Here is a 20,001-nt window from a genome sequence, read left to right as displayed (position 1 = left end):
AGTTCTTATCTGAGCTTATAGTGAATGTACATAATTGAGATCTTAAAAAGTCTCTGATTTGTAAATAGCTAAAAAAGTGAGTTTTGGGTAAACTATATTTAGCTGACAATTGCTCAGATGAAAAAAGGTTTCCTCCAACAAACAGATCCCAAACACATTTAATACCTAACCTGTCCCATTCCTTAAAAACTAAATCAGTCATGGAGGGTTTAAAAAAATTAGAATAAATGGGACTTGAAAGGGAAAATCTCAATAAACCAAAGTGTTTTCTAAATTCTATCCAGATCCTCAGAGTATATTTAACTATTAAATTATCAGTTAGTTTACTTACAGATAAAGGAAGTGAGGATCCAAGAAGAGAAATAATAGAAAATTTATTAACAGAGTTAGCTTCTAAAGAAACCCATAGTGGACAATCTATGCAATTAATATAATATAATATAATATAATATAATATAAGCCAAAACGTAAGATATCGTATGTTAACTGCCCAGTAATAAAACCTAAGATTAGGTAAAGCTAAACCTCCAGACTTTTTAGATTTTAGATTACTCTCATAATTCTTATGAGAGTAATGACCAGAAATACCTGGGCAGCAAAATCTGATCCAATATTCTTGTAGTTTATTCAGTTGAGGTTCTGGTCAGTGGTTATTTCCTGGATTTAACAAGGCAATACTATTGAATATCTGGAGTAGTTGGTTTGGCTTATTCTTTCTGAGAGTGTTCATTGCCTGGACCTGTGTAAGTGTTACTAGTTAACAGCTCTCAAGTAAATTTTGTTAGTGTCTTGCATGAATTACTTCATTTTCTATAGAGTTGCAATGGGATAGAATAGAATGTTACCATCGGTGAATGTACCTGCTACTAGTCTTGGGATGAAAAGTGATTGAAGAAGTAACTGAAGGTGGTTGAGTACAAGCTTCTATCTGAAAAACTAAACAAGAATGTCCTGGATATGAGATGATTAACTTTCAACCAGAGTCATCTATTTTTTTGTGCAAGTTATGATTTCAGCTGTTGGAGTGTTTTCCCCTTGGTGCTATTGACCCCATTTTTATCAGTGCTCCTTGATGCCACACTCAAATACTCACATGAGTCAAAGGCAATCACTCACATCTTGCCTTTAGAAGTCAGGACTTAAAATAATGTTAAAACTATGAGGGCAGAAGCCAAGTGAAACCCCAAATGAGCTTTCTTAACAAGTGATTGGTAAGTAGGTACTGGACCTAAATACTGGAAAGGCCAAGAACTGCAGTTGTCAAGTAACCAACAATCAACTTCTCAAGAACAATTGAATACTGGCTTTTCCAGCAGTACTCAGATCCTGGAAATGAAAGAACAATGTGGTTAGAAGGACTGAAACACACTGTTAAAAAGTGAAGGCTGTCATGACAAATATGAACTGACATTAATAAATTAGATCAAATGGCCTATCTGTGCTTTAAATTCTGTGGTGGTCAATGCAATGGAAAACAGAGCTGTAGAATAATACACATGGTTGAACAGGGTTATAAGTGGGATGGGACAAATGACAGGTATTGATGTTCATGAAAACTTAACTACAAAACTACTAAAAATTCAGTAACTGAAGAAAGTATATTTCTGTTTTTGAAAAGACTTTAAATGTTCTGCTTATAATGTTTGAAGTTTGCGTGGGCCCTACTGAGGACTTGCAGAGAGTAATGTGACCTAGTATGAAAAAACACAGGAGTGCAGTACTGTTTGGGTGGTTATACACCTAGTGGCATAAGAAATGGTACTCTTTGTCATTGGGATGTATGGTTACCCAACCTGCAAACATCACTGTGCTCCATTATTCCTTTGTCTCCACAGGGCTCAGTGGTGCAGTACATGTACACCTATCTACACTCTGCTAAGCTTGCCTCAGCCGATGGGAATTGCTCAAACCCAACAATGCTGCATGCTAGACCCACTGGACTCTGATTTACTAACCTGATGTGATTTTGCTCTGTCTGTCTTAGCTTCCTTTGTGCTGCTTTATTTCCTCTTTTTTTTTCTCTCGTATTTTGCTGTATGAAGGCAGCCATATGCTCTCTCAACCGCCACGCCGCACTGCACCTCCTTTGAAGCCAAGGCGATCCAAGAAAGGTCTGTCTCGCATCATGCTTAACTTTTGTTGCTTCTTCCATTTAAAGTGTTTCTGTGTCAGTGTTGTACAGTAACTGCTTCTTTCTTTTTGCTGTCTAGTACACTTGGCACTGAATATGTGAATGTATTTTAAGAATTTGGAGCTTTATGAAAATAAGAATATTAACTAATTACCTTCTGCTGTTTCAGTGCATTCCAACACATGGAAGGAAACTCAACAGCGAGGTCAGTACAATCATCATATAAATTACCAATTTGAATGACAGTGTTGGTGGCATGATTATTAAGTTGGTAGATTGCATCAGAATTGGTGGCATGTGACCACTGAAGCACTTGTCAGATCCTGAGAAATTAAACCAGGTCAGGACATACACAGTGACTAACAGAGCCCTGAGGAATTTTATAGAATTGAGACACAGCTAAGATGAATGATGAAGGTATAAGGCACACTTGACTTTGTCAGTTGGAGTCCTAAGTACTAGAGATGAGATGTCATGATACAGATGTGCCAAACATCGGTGAGAGCACACTTAGAACATTGTTTGCATTTCTAATCGTCTTTCTTAGGACAGATGTGGTTAAGCTATAGAAGGCACAGAAAATATTCACAAGGATGTTGACAGGACTGGAAGGTTTGAGTTTTAAGGAGAGAGTGAATAGGATGGGACTGTTTTTCCTGGAGCAAAAGAGGCCAAGGGGTGACCTTATAAAGTTTTATATAATCATGAGGGCCATAGATAAGATGGATGGTCACAGTCTTTATTTGGTTGGGGAGTCTAAAACTAGAGGGTGTAGATTAAAGGTGAGAGAGGAAAGATTTAAAGGGAAGCTAAGAGCAACTTTTTTGGTACAGAGGTTTGTGGTATTTGGAAGTGACGTAGTGTGTAGGCAGCCATCGATCCGAGGATCATGGGTTTGCGGCTCTGGTGGACTGTGTCCTCTCCAGGGCGCAAGCCTGGGTGGGAAGATTTGAATAACCTGCTGTTGCCCACGCAGCGGGTTCCCCCTCTCCATGTCACTGATGTAGTTCAAGGGAAGGGCAAGCGCTGATACAATTTGGCACCAGTGTCGTCGCAGAGGTTGCCAGAGTGTAATTGTAAACAACATCAAACTGCTTTAGGGACCCTGGCTCCAGATTTCTGCCTTGGGATTTACTCTCAAAGCCTTTCTCATGGGTGGGTATGGCCACAAGGCAGTGGAGGTTTAAAATCAGAGTTTTCCTTCTCCTAGGCGGGCTGCCGCCCAAGGCTGACAAGCCCCACCTACCTGAAGCAACTGGTTTTGAGGTGCCAGTGGTCTGTCTTTGCCCCTTCTCTTGTCAGTAAACAGTACCGTTCTGCCTAGTAGCTAAGCCTTATGTGAAAGCCAAGAGTTGGACTTGGTTGTCAAAGGCTGTTTGAGACGCGCGCCTTTTGGAGCATTTTATAGGTAATAGGAGGTTATCCCAACTACCACCCCCAGCTATGACAACCTTAGGAAGTGATAGAGGCAGGAATAATTATAATGTTTAAATGATTTTTAGATGGGTACATTGATAGCAAATGTTTAGGGGGATATGGGGCAGATGCAGGCAAATTGGATCAGCTCAGGGAGGCACTTTGGGTTCGTATGGACGAGTTGGGCCAAAGGGCCTTTTTTCATGCTGTATAACTTTGATTCTATAATTGAAGTTTCTGTCATGTAAGTAAAGAGATTTTAGTTGTGCTAATGCATGTCAAAAGCTAATTTCAATTTTAGTAGTTTTTTAAATAATAGTGACTGTCTAGAATATGATGTTAATAAAATTGCAATTCAGTTATCCAGGGTGATCCAGTCAGGATATATGAAAATTAAAAAAAAACAAAATGCAGATAGAAACATAGAAAACCTATAGCACAATACAGTCCCTTCGGCCCATAATGCTGTGCGGAACATGTACTTACTTAGAAATTACCAGACGTTGGATCCTGTCAAGATGTGAACTGAATTTATGTAGTATAATTGCAGAGAGGTTGTTAGAATATTTCACAATGTTTTCGTACTATATAATTAGAAGGATTTTCATAGTGCTTTGAGCTACTATATTAACAATCTTCATCATCAAACCCAAACGTTATTAGGCAGTTGACTGATGCGAGCAATTTATAGCGTGATTTTTTCATTTTCTGTTCATTTTTCTGTAGTAATTTCGTAGATGCAGCTTCATTTGTCTAATATAATCTTGACATTTGATACATTTTCTGTGTGGAAGGTTTTAAACCACACTTATTAAACTCCCATTTTTATTTTGTTTTAGGATTTGTATTTTATTGGCAAGGCCTGCATTTATTGCTTATTACTATTGCTCTATACTACCTGCATTGGTGCAGAGGTAGAAAGAACTCTACATAAAGAAGTCTTGTTCCCCTTATTTAACATTCTTTTGTTTACTAACTGTAGTTGCATCATTTATTTGATCTACTGTATGGATGTTAATCAACACTAAACACACTTTTTATTACAGAATGGAATCGATCCAGCAGTGCACTACAGAACTTGCCTATGAAGAGAATGATGGCTGTTTTTGATTATGATCCCAGGGAAAGCTCGCCTAATGTGGATATTGAGGTGATAAACATCTTCTAAGCTCTTGTTGTTCTTTATTCAAGGGATAGACATTTTATTATATTAAGATCATGCAAACATAAGTGGCCTTGTTTGCTCATGTCCCTAAACTTTATCCCTGAAGGAACAGATTTAGTTGTTTCTGGGACATAGACGATGGCAATATTGTTCAACTCATCCATTGGGAGTATTTTACACAACATTTAATATACATAGGAAGGAAAGCAAACTTGTAATAAAATAACTATGCATCAGTATCAGCTCTGGTCTGATTTAATCTATTAACTCCAGTTTGGTGACTTTTCTGTTGGAGATTTGGCTATTCAAGGGAGACCACATGTTCACTTGCAATTCCTGGTTACAGACGACCAGAGAATTTGGGTGCAAATCATCTCAAATATCTCCTCACCATCATAAAACATCCTGTTGACACTGTTGCCTAAATTGCACACCTATTTATTTATTTTGCAGAAATGGAACTCTTTCTGCACCAAAATTTCTCTTGAATTTCTCAAAAACATAGAAGACAAAGGAGACGGATTTGATTTAGTTTTGGAAATTTCACAATATTGAAAATCACTCTGCTCACCACAAACAGATTCTTCTAATTCCAACACTGGCTATCTGCAGACATCTTTCCCCTTCATTTTGTACTGAAAAGAAAACATATCTTCTGGGTAACCTCCTCTACAACAGTTGCTGATCTATGTGTGTTGGTGGGTCTTCAATCCACTCCCTCTCCTTTGCATTTTTTCACTCTTGCACAAGGGACCAGATAACAAACCCACAAAGAAAGAAGAAAATGAGGTACTTGACAGAAAGTTGCTGCTTTTGTGCTGATACTGTGAGGCATAGTGAGATTCAGCAGTTCTTTTGATAAAACCATGAAGTCAATAGAAAGTAACAATTTGCTGCTGCTGAAAATAGAATGTATATGAATAAAAATGTGAATCAGAACAGTGAACTTAATGTTAGGAGCAGAATGCAGTCAGCTAAAAGCACAAGATGTATTTGATTCAAAAGAGGTGTCTCTTAAACCAATTTCTATACTGTATCAGTGAACTAGGTGTAATGAATCTGCTGATTACTCCCACTTCAAACTGCACTGGAAGATGCCAACATAATGAGTGGATATCTTTCTCCCATTACGGGTGAACTGATTATTTTATTCATCCCATTAACTGTACTCAGCAGTGTTTTCACTGAGCTTATTACACTTAGCCTCTGCTTGATATTTAAAATGCATTCTGAACACTTTCATTCTTGTGAATTAGGTCAGAAAATATTATTCAAAACACATCATCCATGTAAATAATCACCTTTTTGTGCACCAGGGTGACACAAAATCTCTAATCCTAAATTATAATTTGGTTCAATTTGAAAACTTGCGTCTGGCTTTTCTCCAAGCAATTCTATTCCTATTTCCTTACTGTCCCTCACCCCCTCACTGTCAACATCCTCCTAGAAAGCTGCCATCAGATAAATATCTTCCTGTCCCTCATTTATCAGTGATACTTTGCCGCTACCATTGCTGTCCCAGAGTCATGACCTCTTTAAATTAATTTGTCAATATAATTTTTCACAATCTGTTTGACATGTCCTCATGTTACAGCTAATATTCAACTCATTGGTGCTACAAAACACATATAATCCTCCCTAAATTAATTGCAAGCTTAAAGGCCAGGATTCTTAGGAGTAATCATCAGGGAACTATAGATTCTCAACATCTCAGTCTCAACTTTGAACACTAAAACGAGAACACGATAACTGATACTTTTGAGGAAGATATGGCTGACTGTACACATACCTTACATAAAACATTTGAGACCATCTTAATCCCAATAGTATAAAGTGAACATGATAGATCAGTTGGTTAAGTGCTATTGCAACAAAAGCCTTACACTCAACGTCAGTAAGACCGGAAGATTGATTGCGAACTTCAGAAAGAGTAAGATGAGGGAACACACACCAGTCCTTATCGAGGGATCAGAAGTGGAAAGTGTGAGCAATTTCAAGTTCCTGGGGGGGTCAACACCTCTGTGGATCTATCCTGGGCCCAACATAGCGATACAGGCACGACAGCGTCTATATTTCATTAGAAGTTTGAGGAAATTTGGTATGTCACCAAAGATACAAATTTCTACGGTGGAGAGCATTCTAACTGGCTGCATCACTGTTTGGGATGGGGTGATACTACGCAGGATCAAAATAAGCTGCAGAAAGTTGTAAATTCAGTCAGCTCCATCATGGGCACTAGCTTCCTTGCATCCAGGACATCTTCATGAATGATGCCTCAAAAGGTAGCATCCATTATTAAGGATCCTCATTGTCCAGGACATGCCCTCTTCTCATTGCTGCCATCAGGGAGTAGCTGAAGCCTGAAGGCACACAATGATTCAGGATCAGCTTGTTCCCCTCTGCCATCAGAATTCTGAATGGATATTGAACCCATAAACACTAGACCTCTACTTTTTTTCTCTTTACACACTACTTATTTAATTTAATGTTTTTAATGTACTGTATATTCTGGCCAGTGGTGTAGTGGAATCTGCACTGAACTTCGAAGCAGATGGTCCTGGGTTCGAATTCACCCAGCTCTTTGCATGCTTTCCATATGTGCTGAGTTGGTGTCAAATCCGCAACTCGGTCTTGGGAAAAAAAAACCAGATGAATGCCAAAGAAACTGCAAGGTTGCCACTGCAGTGTACTGCTGTCACAAAACAACAAATGTCACGACACACACAAAATGCTGGTGGAACACAGCAGGCCAGGCAGCATCTATAGAGAGAAGCACTGTCACAAAAAATGCTGGTGGAACACAGCACAACATATGTCAATGATATTAACCCTGATTCTGATACACTTCTTGTCCTTTATGATTGAAGGTTGGTTAATCAATTAGCTTCCAGCCTATTTTTGTCAACAATGTAGACTGAATGGTAGAATAGCATTTAGTATTTTGTGCAAAGTTGGTGAATAAATATCTACAGGGAATGTTTTGTACATTGACACCAACTTAACCTATTATCACTTACAAGCATGTGGGCCAACAATATTGAAGCTAGACGAAGAAATGACCAAATCTTCAAATTAACCTTTCCCTTTCTTTTGTGACAGGCTGAGTTGACTTTCAGTGCTGGTGATATCATTACTGTTTACGGGGACATGGACGAAGACGGTTTCTATTATGTGAGTTTGTCAAAGTGTGCTCGTCAAAAAAAACTCTGACCTAAAAAATTCCTGTATATTTGAATGGGTACACTAGATTGGTGTTGCAGTGGGATGCTAACAATCACTTTAGGATTTGTAATTAACTAAGCCACGTCGAAGACAGATGAATATGCCAGTGGATGGGTGGAGAGACTTGGGTACCTTACACTATGAAAAAAGAAGAATCAGATGTCTGTTGTGGCACGAGGCAGAAGTGCCGCAGAGCTGTGCTTTGAGGTGCAATGTGCCATAATAAGGGTTGTCAAAATGTTGTGATTGGAGATAGTGGAGAGGATCTGAGGCCAGTGTTCTAGTTTGTGTAGGGGTGGAGAGCAAGGAATAAAGGTAAATGAGTTGGAGAGGGAAGTACAAAAAGTGGTGGTTAAGAAGGCTCCCACAGATTAAATGAAGGATCAGAGGTTATGCCTTATTAAATGAAGGATCGGATCGGAGGTTATCGGAAGCGGGGGGTGATGGAGACTGAGAGAAACAGAGGAGCAAGAGAGTGGTGTGGGGGGGGGGGGAGAGGAAGGAAGAGATGGGAAAAGATAGCTGTGAAGCTGTGACCTGAGTTGGAGTGACAGGTATTGATGTGTATGCCTTTTCAGCAATGTGAGTTGGGCCAAATTCAGAGAAATGGATGAGGAATCCTGTTAAGGATCCCTCTGCCTAATAGGCGATAATGGTGGGGTAGAATTTGATTATCGTGGTCATTGGGGAATTGTGCTTCCGTGAAGAACAGGGAAGTCAGTGTCAAAGACTGATGGGAATGCAGGGCCAGAATGGAGATTGGGCAGCGGTGACTACGCGGATGTCAGTGCATTGAAGGCTGGGTGATATTGCATTGAAGGACTATTGCACAGAAAAGTGTGTAGAAAAAAAGTAATAGGAGTAAGCCTTTTGGCCCTCCAAGCTTGCTTTGCCATTCAGTGTGAGCTAGGATGATCATCCAGATTCAATACCCTGTTCCTGCTTTCTCCCCTTCAGCCATCAGAAATACATCTCATTCCTTAAGTACACCCAATGATCTGGCCTCCACAACTGCCTGTGGTAATAAATTCCACAAATTCACCACCCTCTGGTTAAAGAAATTTCTCTGTATCTCTGTATTAAATGGATGCCCCCTATCCTGAAGTTGTGCCCTCTTGTCCTAGACTCACCCACTATGGGGAATATCATTTCCACATTTACTCTGTTTAGGCCTTTCAACTTTCAAAAGGTTTCAATAAGATTCCCCCTTTCATCTTTCTAAATTTCAGTGAGTGCAGACCCAGAACCATCAAACGTTCCTCATATGATAACCCTTTCATTCCTGGAATCATCCTTGTGAACCTCCTCTGAACCCTCTCCAATGCCAGGACATCTTTTCTTAGATGAGGATCCCAGGATATCACATCCCTGCTCTTGTATTTTTGACCTCTTGAAATGAATGCTGACATTGCATTTGCCTTGAGTCTAACTGCAAGTTAACCTTTAGGGTGTTCTGTACAAGGGCTCCCAAGTCCCTTTACATCTCAGATTTTTGGATTTTCACCCCATTTAGAAAATAGTCTGCACATTTATTTCTTCTCTCAAAGTGCATGACCATGCATTTTCCAACATTGTAATTCATTTGCCCCTTTCTTGCTCATTCTCCTAATCTGTTTAAATCCTTCTGCAGCCTACCTGTTTCCTCAACACTACCTGCCCCACCACTAATCTTCGTATCATCTGCAAACTTGACAACAGAGTTATCTATTCCATTATCTAAATCGTTGATGTACAGCATAAAAAGAAGTGTTCCAGCACTGACCCTTGTGGAATGCCATTAGACAATGACAGCCAGCCAGAAAAGGATCCTTTTATTCCCACTCGCTCCCCTCTACCAATCAGCCAATGCTCTCACCATGTCAGTAACTTACCTATAATACCATGGGCTCTTAACTTGGTAAGCAGCTTCATGTGTGGCATCTTGTTAAAGGCTTTCTGGAAGTCCAAATATACAACATCCACTGCATCCCCTACTTGTAATCTCAAAGACTTCCAACTGGTTCGTCATGCAAGACTTTCCCTTAAGGAAAACTTGCTGACTTTGCCCCATCTTGTCCTGTGTCACAAAGTATTCCATAACCTCATCCTTAACAATTGACTCCAACATCTTCCAGCCACTGAGGTCAGGCTAATTGGTCTATAATTCCTTTCTGCTGCCTTCCCCCTTTCTTAAAGTGTGGAGTGACATTTGCAATTTTCTAGTCCTCTGACACTGTGCAAGATCCAGTGACTTTTGAAAGATCATTACTAATGCCTCAACAATCTACCACTATTTCTTCCAGAACCCTAGGGTGCAGTTCACCTGGTCTGTGTGACTTATGTACCCTTGGGCCTTTCAGCTTTCCAAGCACCTTCTCCCTTGTAATAGTAACTACACTCACCTCTCTTCTCTCGCTCCCTTCAACATCTGGCACACTGCTTCACACAGTGCCTTCCACAGTGAAGGCTGATGTATAATACTCATTTAGTTCATCTGCCATCTACTTGTACGCTGTTATTATTTCTCCAGCCTCATTTTTTAGCGGCCCTATATCCACTCTCATCTCTTTTATTTTTCACATACTTGAAAAAGCATTTTCTATCCACTTTGATAACGTTTGCTAGCTTGCTTTCGTATTTCATCTTTTCCCTCCTAATGTTACTTTTAGTTGCTCTCTGAAAGTTTTTAAAAGCTTCCCTATCCTCTGTCTAACCACTAATTATTGTTTTTGCATTTGCTTTTACATTAGCTTTGATTTTCCTTGTCAGCCATGGTTGCTATTTTACCATTTGAGTATTTCTTTGTTTTTGGAATACATCTATCCTTTTCTCCAAAACTCACACCATTGCTGTTCTGCTGTCATCCCTGACGAAAGATCCTTCCAATTTACTTTGGCCAACAACTCTTTCATACCACTAATTTCCTTTACTCCACCGAAATACTGCTGCATCAGACTTTATGTTCTCCCTTTCAAATTTTAAGTTGAACTCAATCATATTGTGATCACTGCCTCCTTTTCCTTTAAGCCCCCTAAACACCTCTGCTTCATTACATAACACCCAATCCAGTATAGCTGGTAGGCTCAACGAGAAACTGCTCTAAAAAGCCATCGTGTAGGCATTCACCTAACTTAATCTCTTGAGATCTATTACCAATCTGATTTTCCCAGTTGACCTTCATGTTGAAATCTCCCATCACTATCATAACTTTGCCCTTTCAATTTGCCTTTTCTATTTCCTGTTGTACTCTGTGGTCCACATACCAGCTTCTGTTGGGAGGCCTGTATATAACTGCCATCGGGATCCTTTTACCCTTGCAATTTCCTAACTCAACCCACAAGAACTCAGCATCTTCCCTTCCTATGTCACATCTTTCTACTAATTTCATGCCATTCTTTTATTATGTTCTTTTCCTCAGTTCCTCTCACATTAACAAACTTATGGCAATGCCACTATCACTCACTGTTACCAGCAGAATATCAATTCTCAATACCTATTTCAATATCAATACCTATTTTCTTGTTAAAAAACTTTCACACCTTTGTGGTTCAGGATACCATATTAATTGGAAAATTCAGTAATATATACGAATAAGAAGTAATTGAGACTAACCACAAAGTACTCCTGGTCTTATCAATGGGGAATGTTCTTGACAAATTAGGATCCTAATGTTTACTTCAAGTAAATGGTCAAAAAGACCTATCTTCAAAAAGAACATTCTCTAAAATATCAATAATTTTGTCTTCTTTCACCATTTATGGTTGGCTTCATTGGCTGCATAGAGATATGTCCCAAATTACAAGAACCACTACATCTTGTATTTCAATTTATTAATCCATCAGTAGAGTAATATACCTAAACAAACCTTACAAAACTCTTGAGGTCACAACATTGTGAAACTTAAAAGATTAAGCAAGCAACAAAAATTGAAGTAGAATTGAGTATTGTTAGCAGATGGTTTGTACCAACATTGGATTTTTAAATTTTAATCCTTAAGTTCCCAGCTGCGATCATTTACAATTTTCATTATACAGTCATGTAGTGATTTAGTTGGCGGAACAAAGTACAACAAGTTTCTGTGTTTTTAACATTAGGGCAATTTGAATGGAATATATGGGCTAGCCCCATCCAATTTCCTGGAGATGATCAGTACAGAGGAGGCAGTGGGAACAGGTGATGGTGATGCTGTGCCAAGGCTTCCTCAGACTGCCGTTCACAAGGAAAAACAGGTGAGACAAAGAGATCCTCTGTTGTCTAAAATGCATTACATACTTCTGTTGTGAAATACTGGATTGTATGTATAATATTTAAATCAACCTTGCAGATATTGCACAGCAAGTTGAGACTAGGGTACTTTCCAAGGGAAACAGGTTTAATGACAAAAAGGTTGTTGAAAAGTTCAAGAGAGAGAGTGAGAGAAAGAGTGGAAGTATCGGGCAAGTGAAAAGGAGCAGCCAGAGAGAGGCAAAGCTTATGTTGGGAATTACTTGAAGGGATGTGAAAATGCAATTAGAGGAAAAAAGGAGAATGTGAAAAAGAAAGTTCATGCTGTGATGGACAGCAGATAAATGAAGGGATAGGAAAAATATTTATCAAGGGAGGAAGGAGAACTAGCTGTCTGAAAGGTTTAGTAGGGATTGTGTGGGACTTCATTGACTATTAAGTGTGTGTAGCTTTTTACTCCCTTTTTGTATGTTGTGAGTATCATTTAATTGAAATTATTAATCTTTGTAATCTAACCATGGGTTTTCGAACATAATCTAATTATATCCTAGTTGAATATCTTCCTTACATTAACAACTGTCTTTGGACCTTTTTTACTCGTGACATTTTCGTTGAAAGTTTTTCTTCCCCTCTTATCTGATTCTAAGAGTGAGTTATCTTTCTTTGTTTTAGTTGTCCTTATTACATTAAGTCAAGTATAATTTTATTCCAACATTGATGCCCACAAATGCTTTGTCTTTGGAACCTTATTATCATACTCCATTTTATTATGTAATGGATATACAGTATAGGATATACCTTTCCTTTTATTTGTCATTTAAATAATTCCTAATTATAAATCTGTATTTTTAAAGGGTTTAATATAAAGAACCCTAGAAATTGAACCTTACCATTAATATTCACGTACTGCAGGTGTGTAGTGCATTGTAGCAGACAGTAAACTGTGTTTTGCTGAGCTGCATACCTGTTTGAGGCTGATTAGAACAGCTTGTTACTATTCAAACCTTTGTTTTCATTTTTCATTTACTCTCTCTTGTATGAGTTGTTGAGCTTTCTTTTATTATAATTCTTTTTCTCTACCTTTTTCCATGGCAACAGAGGAAGACTGTTCATTTCAAGCGGTAATTAGCGGCCAGAAGGCTTGTAAGTGTGTGTTACTGAGTCAAAAACTGTCATTTGCATTGCAGTATGCACACTGGATGGATATGCATTTCTGCAGGCAGCACATCAGTGCAAAGGACAGAGTTACAGGATGCAAACTGTATCTTAGAAAATACACATAAATATTAAAGCAGTTGTGCTCCTTTATGATTGTGATATCAGCATTTCATAACATAAACACGCAATTGGGGGACAGTGGCCATCCACTATAGAATATATGCAACAATGCAGCACAGGAACAGGCTCTTCAGCCCATGATGTTGTGTCAAACTAAACTAATCCCTTCTACCTGCACAATGTCTCTATCCCTCCATTCCCTGCACGTTCATGTACCTATCTAAAGCTGCTGTTATATTTGCCTCCACTACCACCCTTGTCAGTGCATTCCAAGAATCCACTGCTCTTTATCTAAAAAATACTTGGCACTTATCTCTCTCTTGAACTTATACCCTCTGACCTTAAATGCATGTGCTCTAGTATTAGAAATTTCAAAGATGGAAGAAAGATATCAACTCTATCTATGGCTGTTATAAACTCCCTCACCTCAGCCTCCGCTAGTCCAGAGAAAACAACCCAAGTTTGTCCAATATCTCCTTATAGCACATGCTCTCAAATCCAGGCAGTATCCTGGGGGATCTATTCTGCACCCTCTCCAAAGCCTCCATACTCTTTCTATAATGGGACACATGGAAGAGAATGCAATTCTCCAGGTGCAGACAAATCAGAGTTTTATAAAGCTGCAACATAACTCCATGACCTTTGAATTCCATACCTCAACTGTGATATGCCCTAGTCTCCCATCCTACTTCTCATTTCTATTTTAGTTATGTAAACTGGGCAAGATGGATGCCAGTGAGCTGAAGGAAGTTTTTCCCTGATTGGGTAATATTACTTACAGCTTTCTTTAGATAAAAATATCTCCTTGTGAATATTTGGTTAAAAACTAAAGAAGGCACAATCAGTAGAGATGTACAGAAATGCAGTTAAACACCTATCTGGTGCAATGGTGTACTTAATTGCCAAGAGGTGATGTTTGCAGGCATAGCTGACAGTTCAAGAACAGTGTAAATCCTGGAGATGTAATTAGGTTGCCAGGGTGAATGGATGTGCTAGATTCCCAAGATTTCAGTGATATATTTAAATTCCTGGAATAGCTGAGCTATGGTTGAACATGTAAGAAATATGCAACAGACTCTATTTCAAATTGGCAGAAGTTCACTTCCCTCCTCCCAACAATATCATAATTGTTATATCATATACCACAATATATCATTTCCCACTGCCAGAGAAAAGTTAAGTGATGGTGTTGCTCAACAAATGCCTGATATTTATATGAGGCGCAAAGGCCCCCGAAGGCAAAAGGCTGTCCAAGATCAGAGTGTTGCCAGTTACAAAACTGAAAACAAATTAAATTTCAAATTATGGGGAATGAACAAAAAGATTTTGATTCCATTTGCAGTTCACAGAAAAATAAATCAAAATATTGTCAGCAGATTACAGGTGACACACGGCAGGTTTGCCTATTAGCATGCTCTTCTAGCTTTGTCCTTTGCACAGTTTGTAAATGTAGGTCTTCATGGGTGCACTCACCTATAGTGATGTTGTATAACTAATAGCATAGTAGATGTGCTTGCTATATCACCATGCTTGATTTAACTACAACAGGATTTGCCCTTAAATTAGGTTTACCTGAATTTCCATCTCCAATAACTAATTCTTTGTATTCTCTTTTATTCTTGCAATGTAGATATAGCTGACTATGTCAATCTTTATTGTCCATTCTTATTTGTCCATAAATTGGGAGACAGTAAAGAATCAATCCCTTTGATATAACTAGAATCACCTATAGGCTAGATCAGGTAAGGATAGCAGATCTAATTTGTTACAGGATATTAGTGATGCAGATGAATTTTCAGGGCAATCCAACAGTTCATGATAACTGTTAGTGAGTCAAACTTTTTAAATGAATATTAATCCTTGTGTTACTTCCAATGTGTAGCTTAGTAGACAAGCAGAGCTGGATTATCCATTAGTGTTGATTAGGAGAACAAATTCTTAATTCAAATTAATTAATACTTACAACTTCATCTTCCTAATGGTGCATAGATATAGCTGTGCACGTACTTGGCATTTAGACATAATTTATTAAGTTTACCCCTTTGCCAGTGAGTCATCCAGAGATATAGGAAAGGTGCTGTCGGCTGAAGGAGAGCTAGTTACACTGTGACAAAAGGTAGAGCACAAGTCTTGGAAGGTCTGATAGCCAAGGTGTTTTTATGCTGCTCATAGTAGATATTTCCAGTTGATAAAAATTAGAAGTTGATTTTACTAGCACATGCTTCCTTGTTTGCTTAGCATGCTCCTACCACCATTGCTTAACAATATTCAGCCTTGAGCTTTTGAATAATAAATACTGTTAATTGATTACTCTGACCCACAGTTGTCAATCTATTGGATAAACTAGTCTGTGCTTCAGGATCATGCATGTTTAATCATAAATATTGGGAAAAAAGTCAAGTATTTAATTCTAAAAGGTTTCTCAAGTCTATTGAAAAGAAAAAAAAATGCATCATAGAATGCACAATGGTATCTGCTTTCCTATTAAGAAGAGCACAAATAACTACAGTTGAACTCCAAGAATATGTATCCAATTGTTTTGGAAATTCTGAATGGATCAGTACCCAGCCTCATCAGGTTTGGTTTTCCACATTTCCTTTCAACAGGCCAGTCACCTTATACCCACATGCCCTTTAAAACCACCTGATGTAATTTCCCATTCTACCTTTCATCTCAAATAGATCATTTTCTCACACTTGCTTTAAACAGACACAGTTCACTGAAACATTTATTACATTTTTGTACATCCTCTTAAAAAGCAGAGTTGCAAGTGTGCTGGGCTATTAATAGAAGCAATATCATTAGTGCAGAAAATCTGCCAACTCAGCACCACAAAATTCACAAGAGTGCTGAACTAACGGAGTTTTACTGGACAGTATCTGGTTCACCTCTTATCAACTTGTGAAGTTGCATATATTTATATTAATGAAGTGGTTAGCTCAATATTGAGATGTAATCTCATCGTCTGGAGTGTATTTTGTCAGTCAGTTGATTGGTGAAATCTCTATAATCTTCCTTCTGGAGTATTTGTGCTGTTTATAATGTCATGCTTTTGATGAACACAGTAGCAGACAGCTCTCACATTAGGGTTATATGGTCATCTCTTATCAAAATATGGCATTTGTGCCTAATACTCTACTGTGCCTTCCTGCAAGTTTGGCCCATTGTTTGCCCTTAAACCATGACAAGTGAGCTGCAGGTAAGAATCAGAAAAAAGGGCATGATCAGTAAATAATGTGCTGCTCAGTTTTATCCGGTACATCAAAGTGATACAATCCCAAGGGTCTATTTCTTCAGTAATGGCAGCTTTAAAATGTCATTATTTTGACTTCAGTGAATTCATGTCAATGGATTATTTTTTTGTTTGCTCAAATGCATATGTCACAAATGTGTAAATGACATTGAGAGATTGATACAAAGCAGTTCTCATTTCACAGTAACAGAGGTAAAGACAGACACCAGCAGACTGGGTGTGATTAAGGAGGAAGATGCACGAAGCCCCATTCAAGAGTGAGATACCTTCTCACTACAGGGATAAATGTAAAAAATACTTACATTTAGGTAAATTTTCATAAATAAAATATTTAGTGCAATAGAATATGAAATCTAAATATGCCATAGGTGTTTTCCAAGGCTTATTTGCATATTCCTATCTTAATTTATGGCCACTATAGACATAGGGGCAGAATTATCCTATTCAGCCTATTGAGTCTATTCCACCATTTGATCATAACTGATTTATTATCCCTCTCAGCCTCATTTTCCTGCCTTTTCCATGTAACCTGTGATGCCCTTACTAATCAAGAACCTATCAACCTCCAACTTAAATTTATGCAATGACTTGACCTCCACAACCATTTGTAGCAATGGATTCCACAGATTCACCAGCCTCTGGTTAAAGAAATTCCTCTTCAGCTCTGTTCTAAAAGAACATTATTCTATTCTGAGGCTGTGCCCTCTGGTCTTAGATTCCCCCACCATTGGAAACACCCACTCTAACTAGGACTTTCAATATTTGATATATTTCAGTGAGTTCCCACTCATTCTATTAAACTCCAGCAAGTACATGTCCAGAGCCATCAAAAGCTGTTCATACATTAACTTTTTAATGCCTAGGATCATTCTCATGAAATTCATCTGGATCTTCTCCAAAGCCAGCACATAATTTCTTAGATAAGGGGCCCAAAAATCTGGTCATAATACTCTAAATGTGGCCTGATAAGTGTCTTAAAAAGCCTCAACATGCACTCCGTGCTTTTATATTCTCATCCTTTTGAAATGAATGTTTACATTGCATTTGGTTTCTTTACTACTGGCTCAACCTGCAAGATAATCTTTAGGGAATCCTGCTCTAGGTCTCTTGAGTCCCTTTGTACCTCCGATTTCTGAATTTGCTCTCCATTTAGAAAATAGCCTACCCCTTTATTCCTTCTACCTAAATGCATGGCCATCCACTTCCCTACACTGTCCTCATCTGCCACTTCTTTGCCCATTTTCCTTATCTGTTCAAGTCTTTCTGCAGACTCCCTGCTTCCTCAACACTGCCTGTCCCTCCATCTATCTTCGTACGCTCTGCAAACTTGACCACAAAGCCATCAATTCCATCATCCAGATCATTAACATAAAATGTGAATGGCAGCAGTTCCAAAACCAACTCCTGTGGAACACCACTAGTCACTGGCTGCCAACCAGAAGAGTCCTCCTTTATTCCCACCCTTTGCCAGTCAGCTAATCTTCTGTCCATGTTAGTACCTTTCCTATAATACCATGGGCTCTTATTCCTGTATATGAAGTGTGCTCAGCTATGAAATTTGCCAGTTTCTGTACTACTTGTGATAATGTTCATATGATTCAACTACATGTCAGGACAAACAAGAGACTGCAGATGCTAAAAATCTTGAGCAACACACACAAAATACTGGAGGATTCTGATGAAGGGTCTTGGCCTGAAACTTCAACTGTTCTCTTTCCTCCATAGATGCTGCCTGACCTGATGAATTGCTGCAGCATTTTGTGTACGTTGCTTAATAATAATGTCAGGTTCAGTTTGAGGAAGTGTGGAGATCCTCTGCTATCATATGCAGGTCAATTATTCAGGAATCTCTTTGCTTTGCATAGAATATTGCTGTATTTGATCTAGTAGCAATGTTTGCTAAGGTAAGAATTAATTTTTGATTAAGAAACCCTTTGTTATTCTGAGAAGTGTGATTAAAAATCTGTGAAATGCCAATTAGCTATTCTTTGAGAAAAATGAAACTTTGAAAGAACAGTCGTGGATGACATGACGGTGACTGGTAAGATCTGCAGAATTTGAACATTTAACTAGTGGTGTGACATGCTATATTTTAGCATTGGTGCATTCATGCACACCACGTGCATTAATTGTTTTACTGACATTTGATCTGAACTCAGTGAAATGGTTCTACAGTATGTTCTTTCCTGTACTATATCAATGACTTTTGTTCTAATTTCCTCCCATCAGCTAAACTTGGATGAGGCAGAAGTTTCAAATCCTGTTGTACCAATGAACATTCAATCCACTATTACAGCAGGGTGTTTGGATAATCACGGATGCAATGAGAATTCAAATAGCAAGAAGAAAAAGGGATTTTTTTCAAAAGGAAAGAAACTATTCAAAAGATTGGGATCAAGTAAACGAGAATAACTCTCTTCAAATCCATCAAAAAAGAGAAGCTGCCAGTCGAGATTCAGTAAACTTTGAATAACTCATCTAGAATCTTGAAGAGAATAAATAGAGATTCACCAAAAAGAATTAAGGAATACAATCAAAATAGCAGGGAGGATCCAATCCCACTGGAAGAATATATCCAATCTGGGATAAATTGAATGAGTGTTTCCCAAATGGAGTCCACCAAAAGAAACAGGTCACACCTGGATCCAGCAAAAAGTGTTTGCTATTTCCACCCAACTTTTCAGTAAATGGCAAACTCACTTGAGACCAGTAAATCAGGATGAATCTCACCTGGAAGGTGGTAGGCTTTGGATATGCACAAAATCTCAACAGACTGAGATCTCAGCAGATCTCAAAATCTCAAATCTCAACCTTTGAAGAGAGATTGTATTCTAAAATGCAGAATATTTTCTGCTGCGAACAATGGAGAAACCTCCATCTTTTATTCATTTCACAATTATTAATATTGTAATTCACTGATATCTTGGTCAACACACTTAGTTCTTACTGAACAGTAATCACATCTACTGATAAAGAGAATGCCTTTCACCAGACTGTAATAACTGCAATCCAAAAATTATGTAGCCTGCTGGAAATATACACATCATCTCATCTGTAACTGTTAAAAGACAAGTGACAAATTACATTCATGCATTAATATAGCTGTGACAGGTTATCAACCCAGAAAATTGTTTTTTTCCCCAAGTAACTATGTAGCAGCATTGTTTATGCTTTGAAGTGGTATAAATCTCTCAGTTTCATATAATTCAAAGTCAGGCAGGCTGTGGAATCTTGAGCACATAAACAGTGATGTACCAGGGCCCGGCTGACTAGTTGTGTTAACAGTGACAAGAAGAATGTACTTGAGTGGTAAACTCGTGTTGGTTACCAGAC

The 20,001-nt window shown here is 38.4% G+C and overlaps 1 protein-coding gene across 6 annotated transcripts in view; it reads left to right on the top strand.

Annotated features, from left to right (window-relative positions):
- Nucleotides 1-19,707, top strand: part of LOC132395942 (peripheral-type benzodiazepine receptor-associated protein 1) — a 312,337-nt gene extending 292,630 nt beyond the window's left edge. For 4 of the 6 annotated variants that reach the window (XM_059973163.1, XM_059973159.1, XM_059973160.1 and 1 more), the window contains 5 exons: nt 2,301-2,336; nt 4,594-4,697; nt 7,812-7,883; nt 12,008-12,142; nt 18,898-19,707. In XM_059973163.1, coding sequence (XP_059829146.1) covers nt 2,301-2,336; nt 4,594-4,697; nt 7,812-7,883; nt 12,008-12,142; nt 18,898-19,080 — 530 coding nt within the window. In that variant the 3' untranslated portion in view covers nt 19,081-19,707. Of the gene's footprint in view, nt 1-2,300; nt 2,337-4,593; nt 4,698-7,811; nt 7,884-12,007; nt 12,143-13,235; nt 13,281-16,852; nt 16,977-18,897 lie in introns of all 6 variants that reach the window. The other 2 variants (XR_009512792.1, XM_059973162.1) reach the window with 2 other exon arrangements.
- The last annotated feature ends 294 nt before the right edge of the window (nt 19,708-20,001 follow it).

The sequence above is a fragment of the Hypanus sabinus genome, chromosome 6 (genome assembly GCF_030144855.1).
Source record: "Hypanus sabinus isolate sHypSab1 chromosome 6, sHypSab1.hap1, whole genome shotgun sequence".
Taxonomy (NCBI): domain Eukaryota; kingdom Metazoa; phylum Chordata; class Chondrichthyes; order Myliobatiformes; family Dasyatidae; genus Hypanus; species Hypanus sabinus.
The sequence above is the reverse complement of the archived record's forward strand: the minus strand, read 5'-3'. Positions and strand labels throughout refer to the sequence as shown.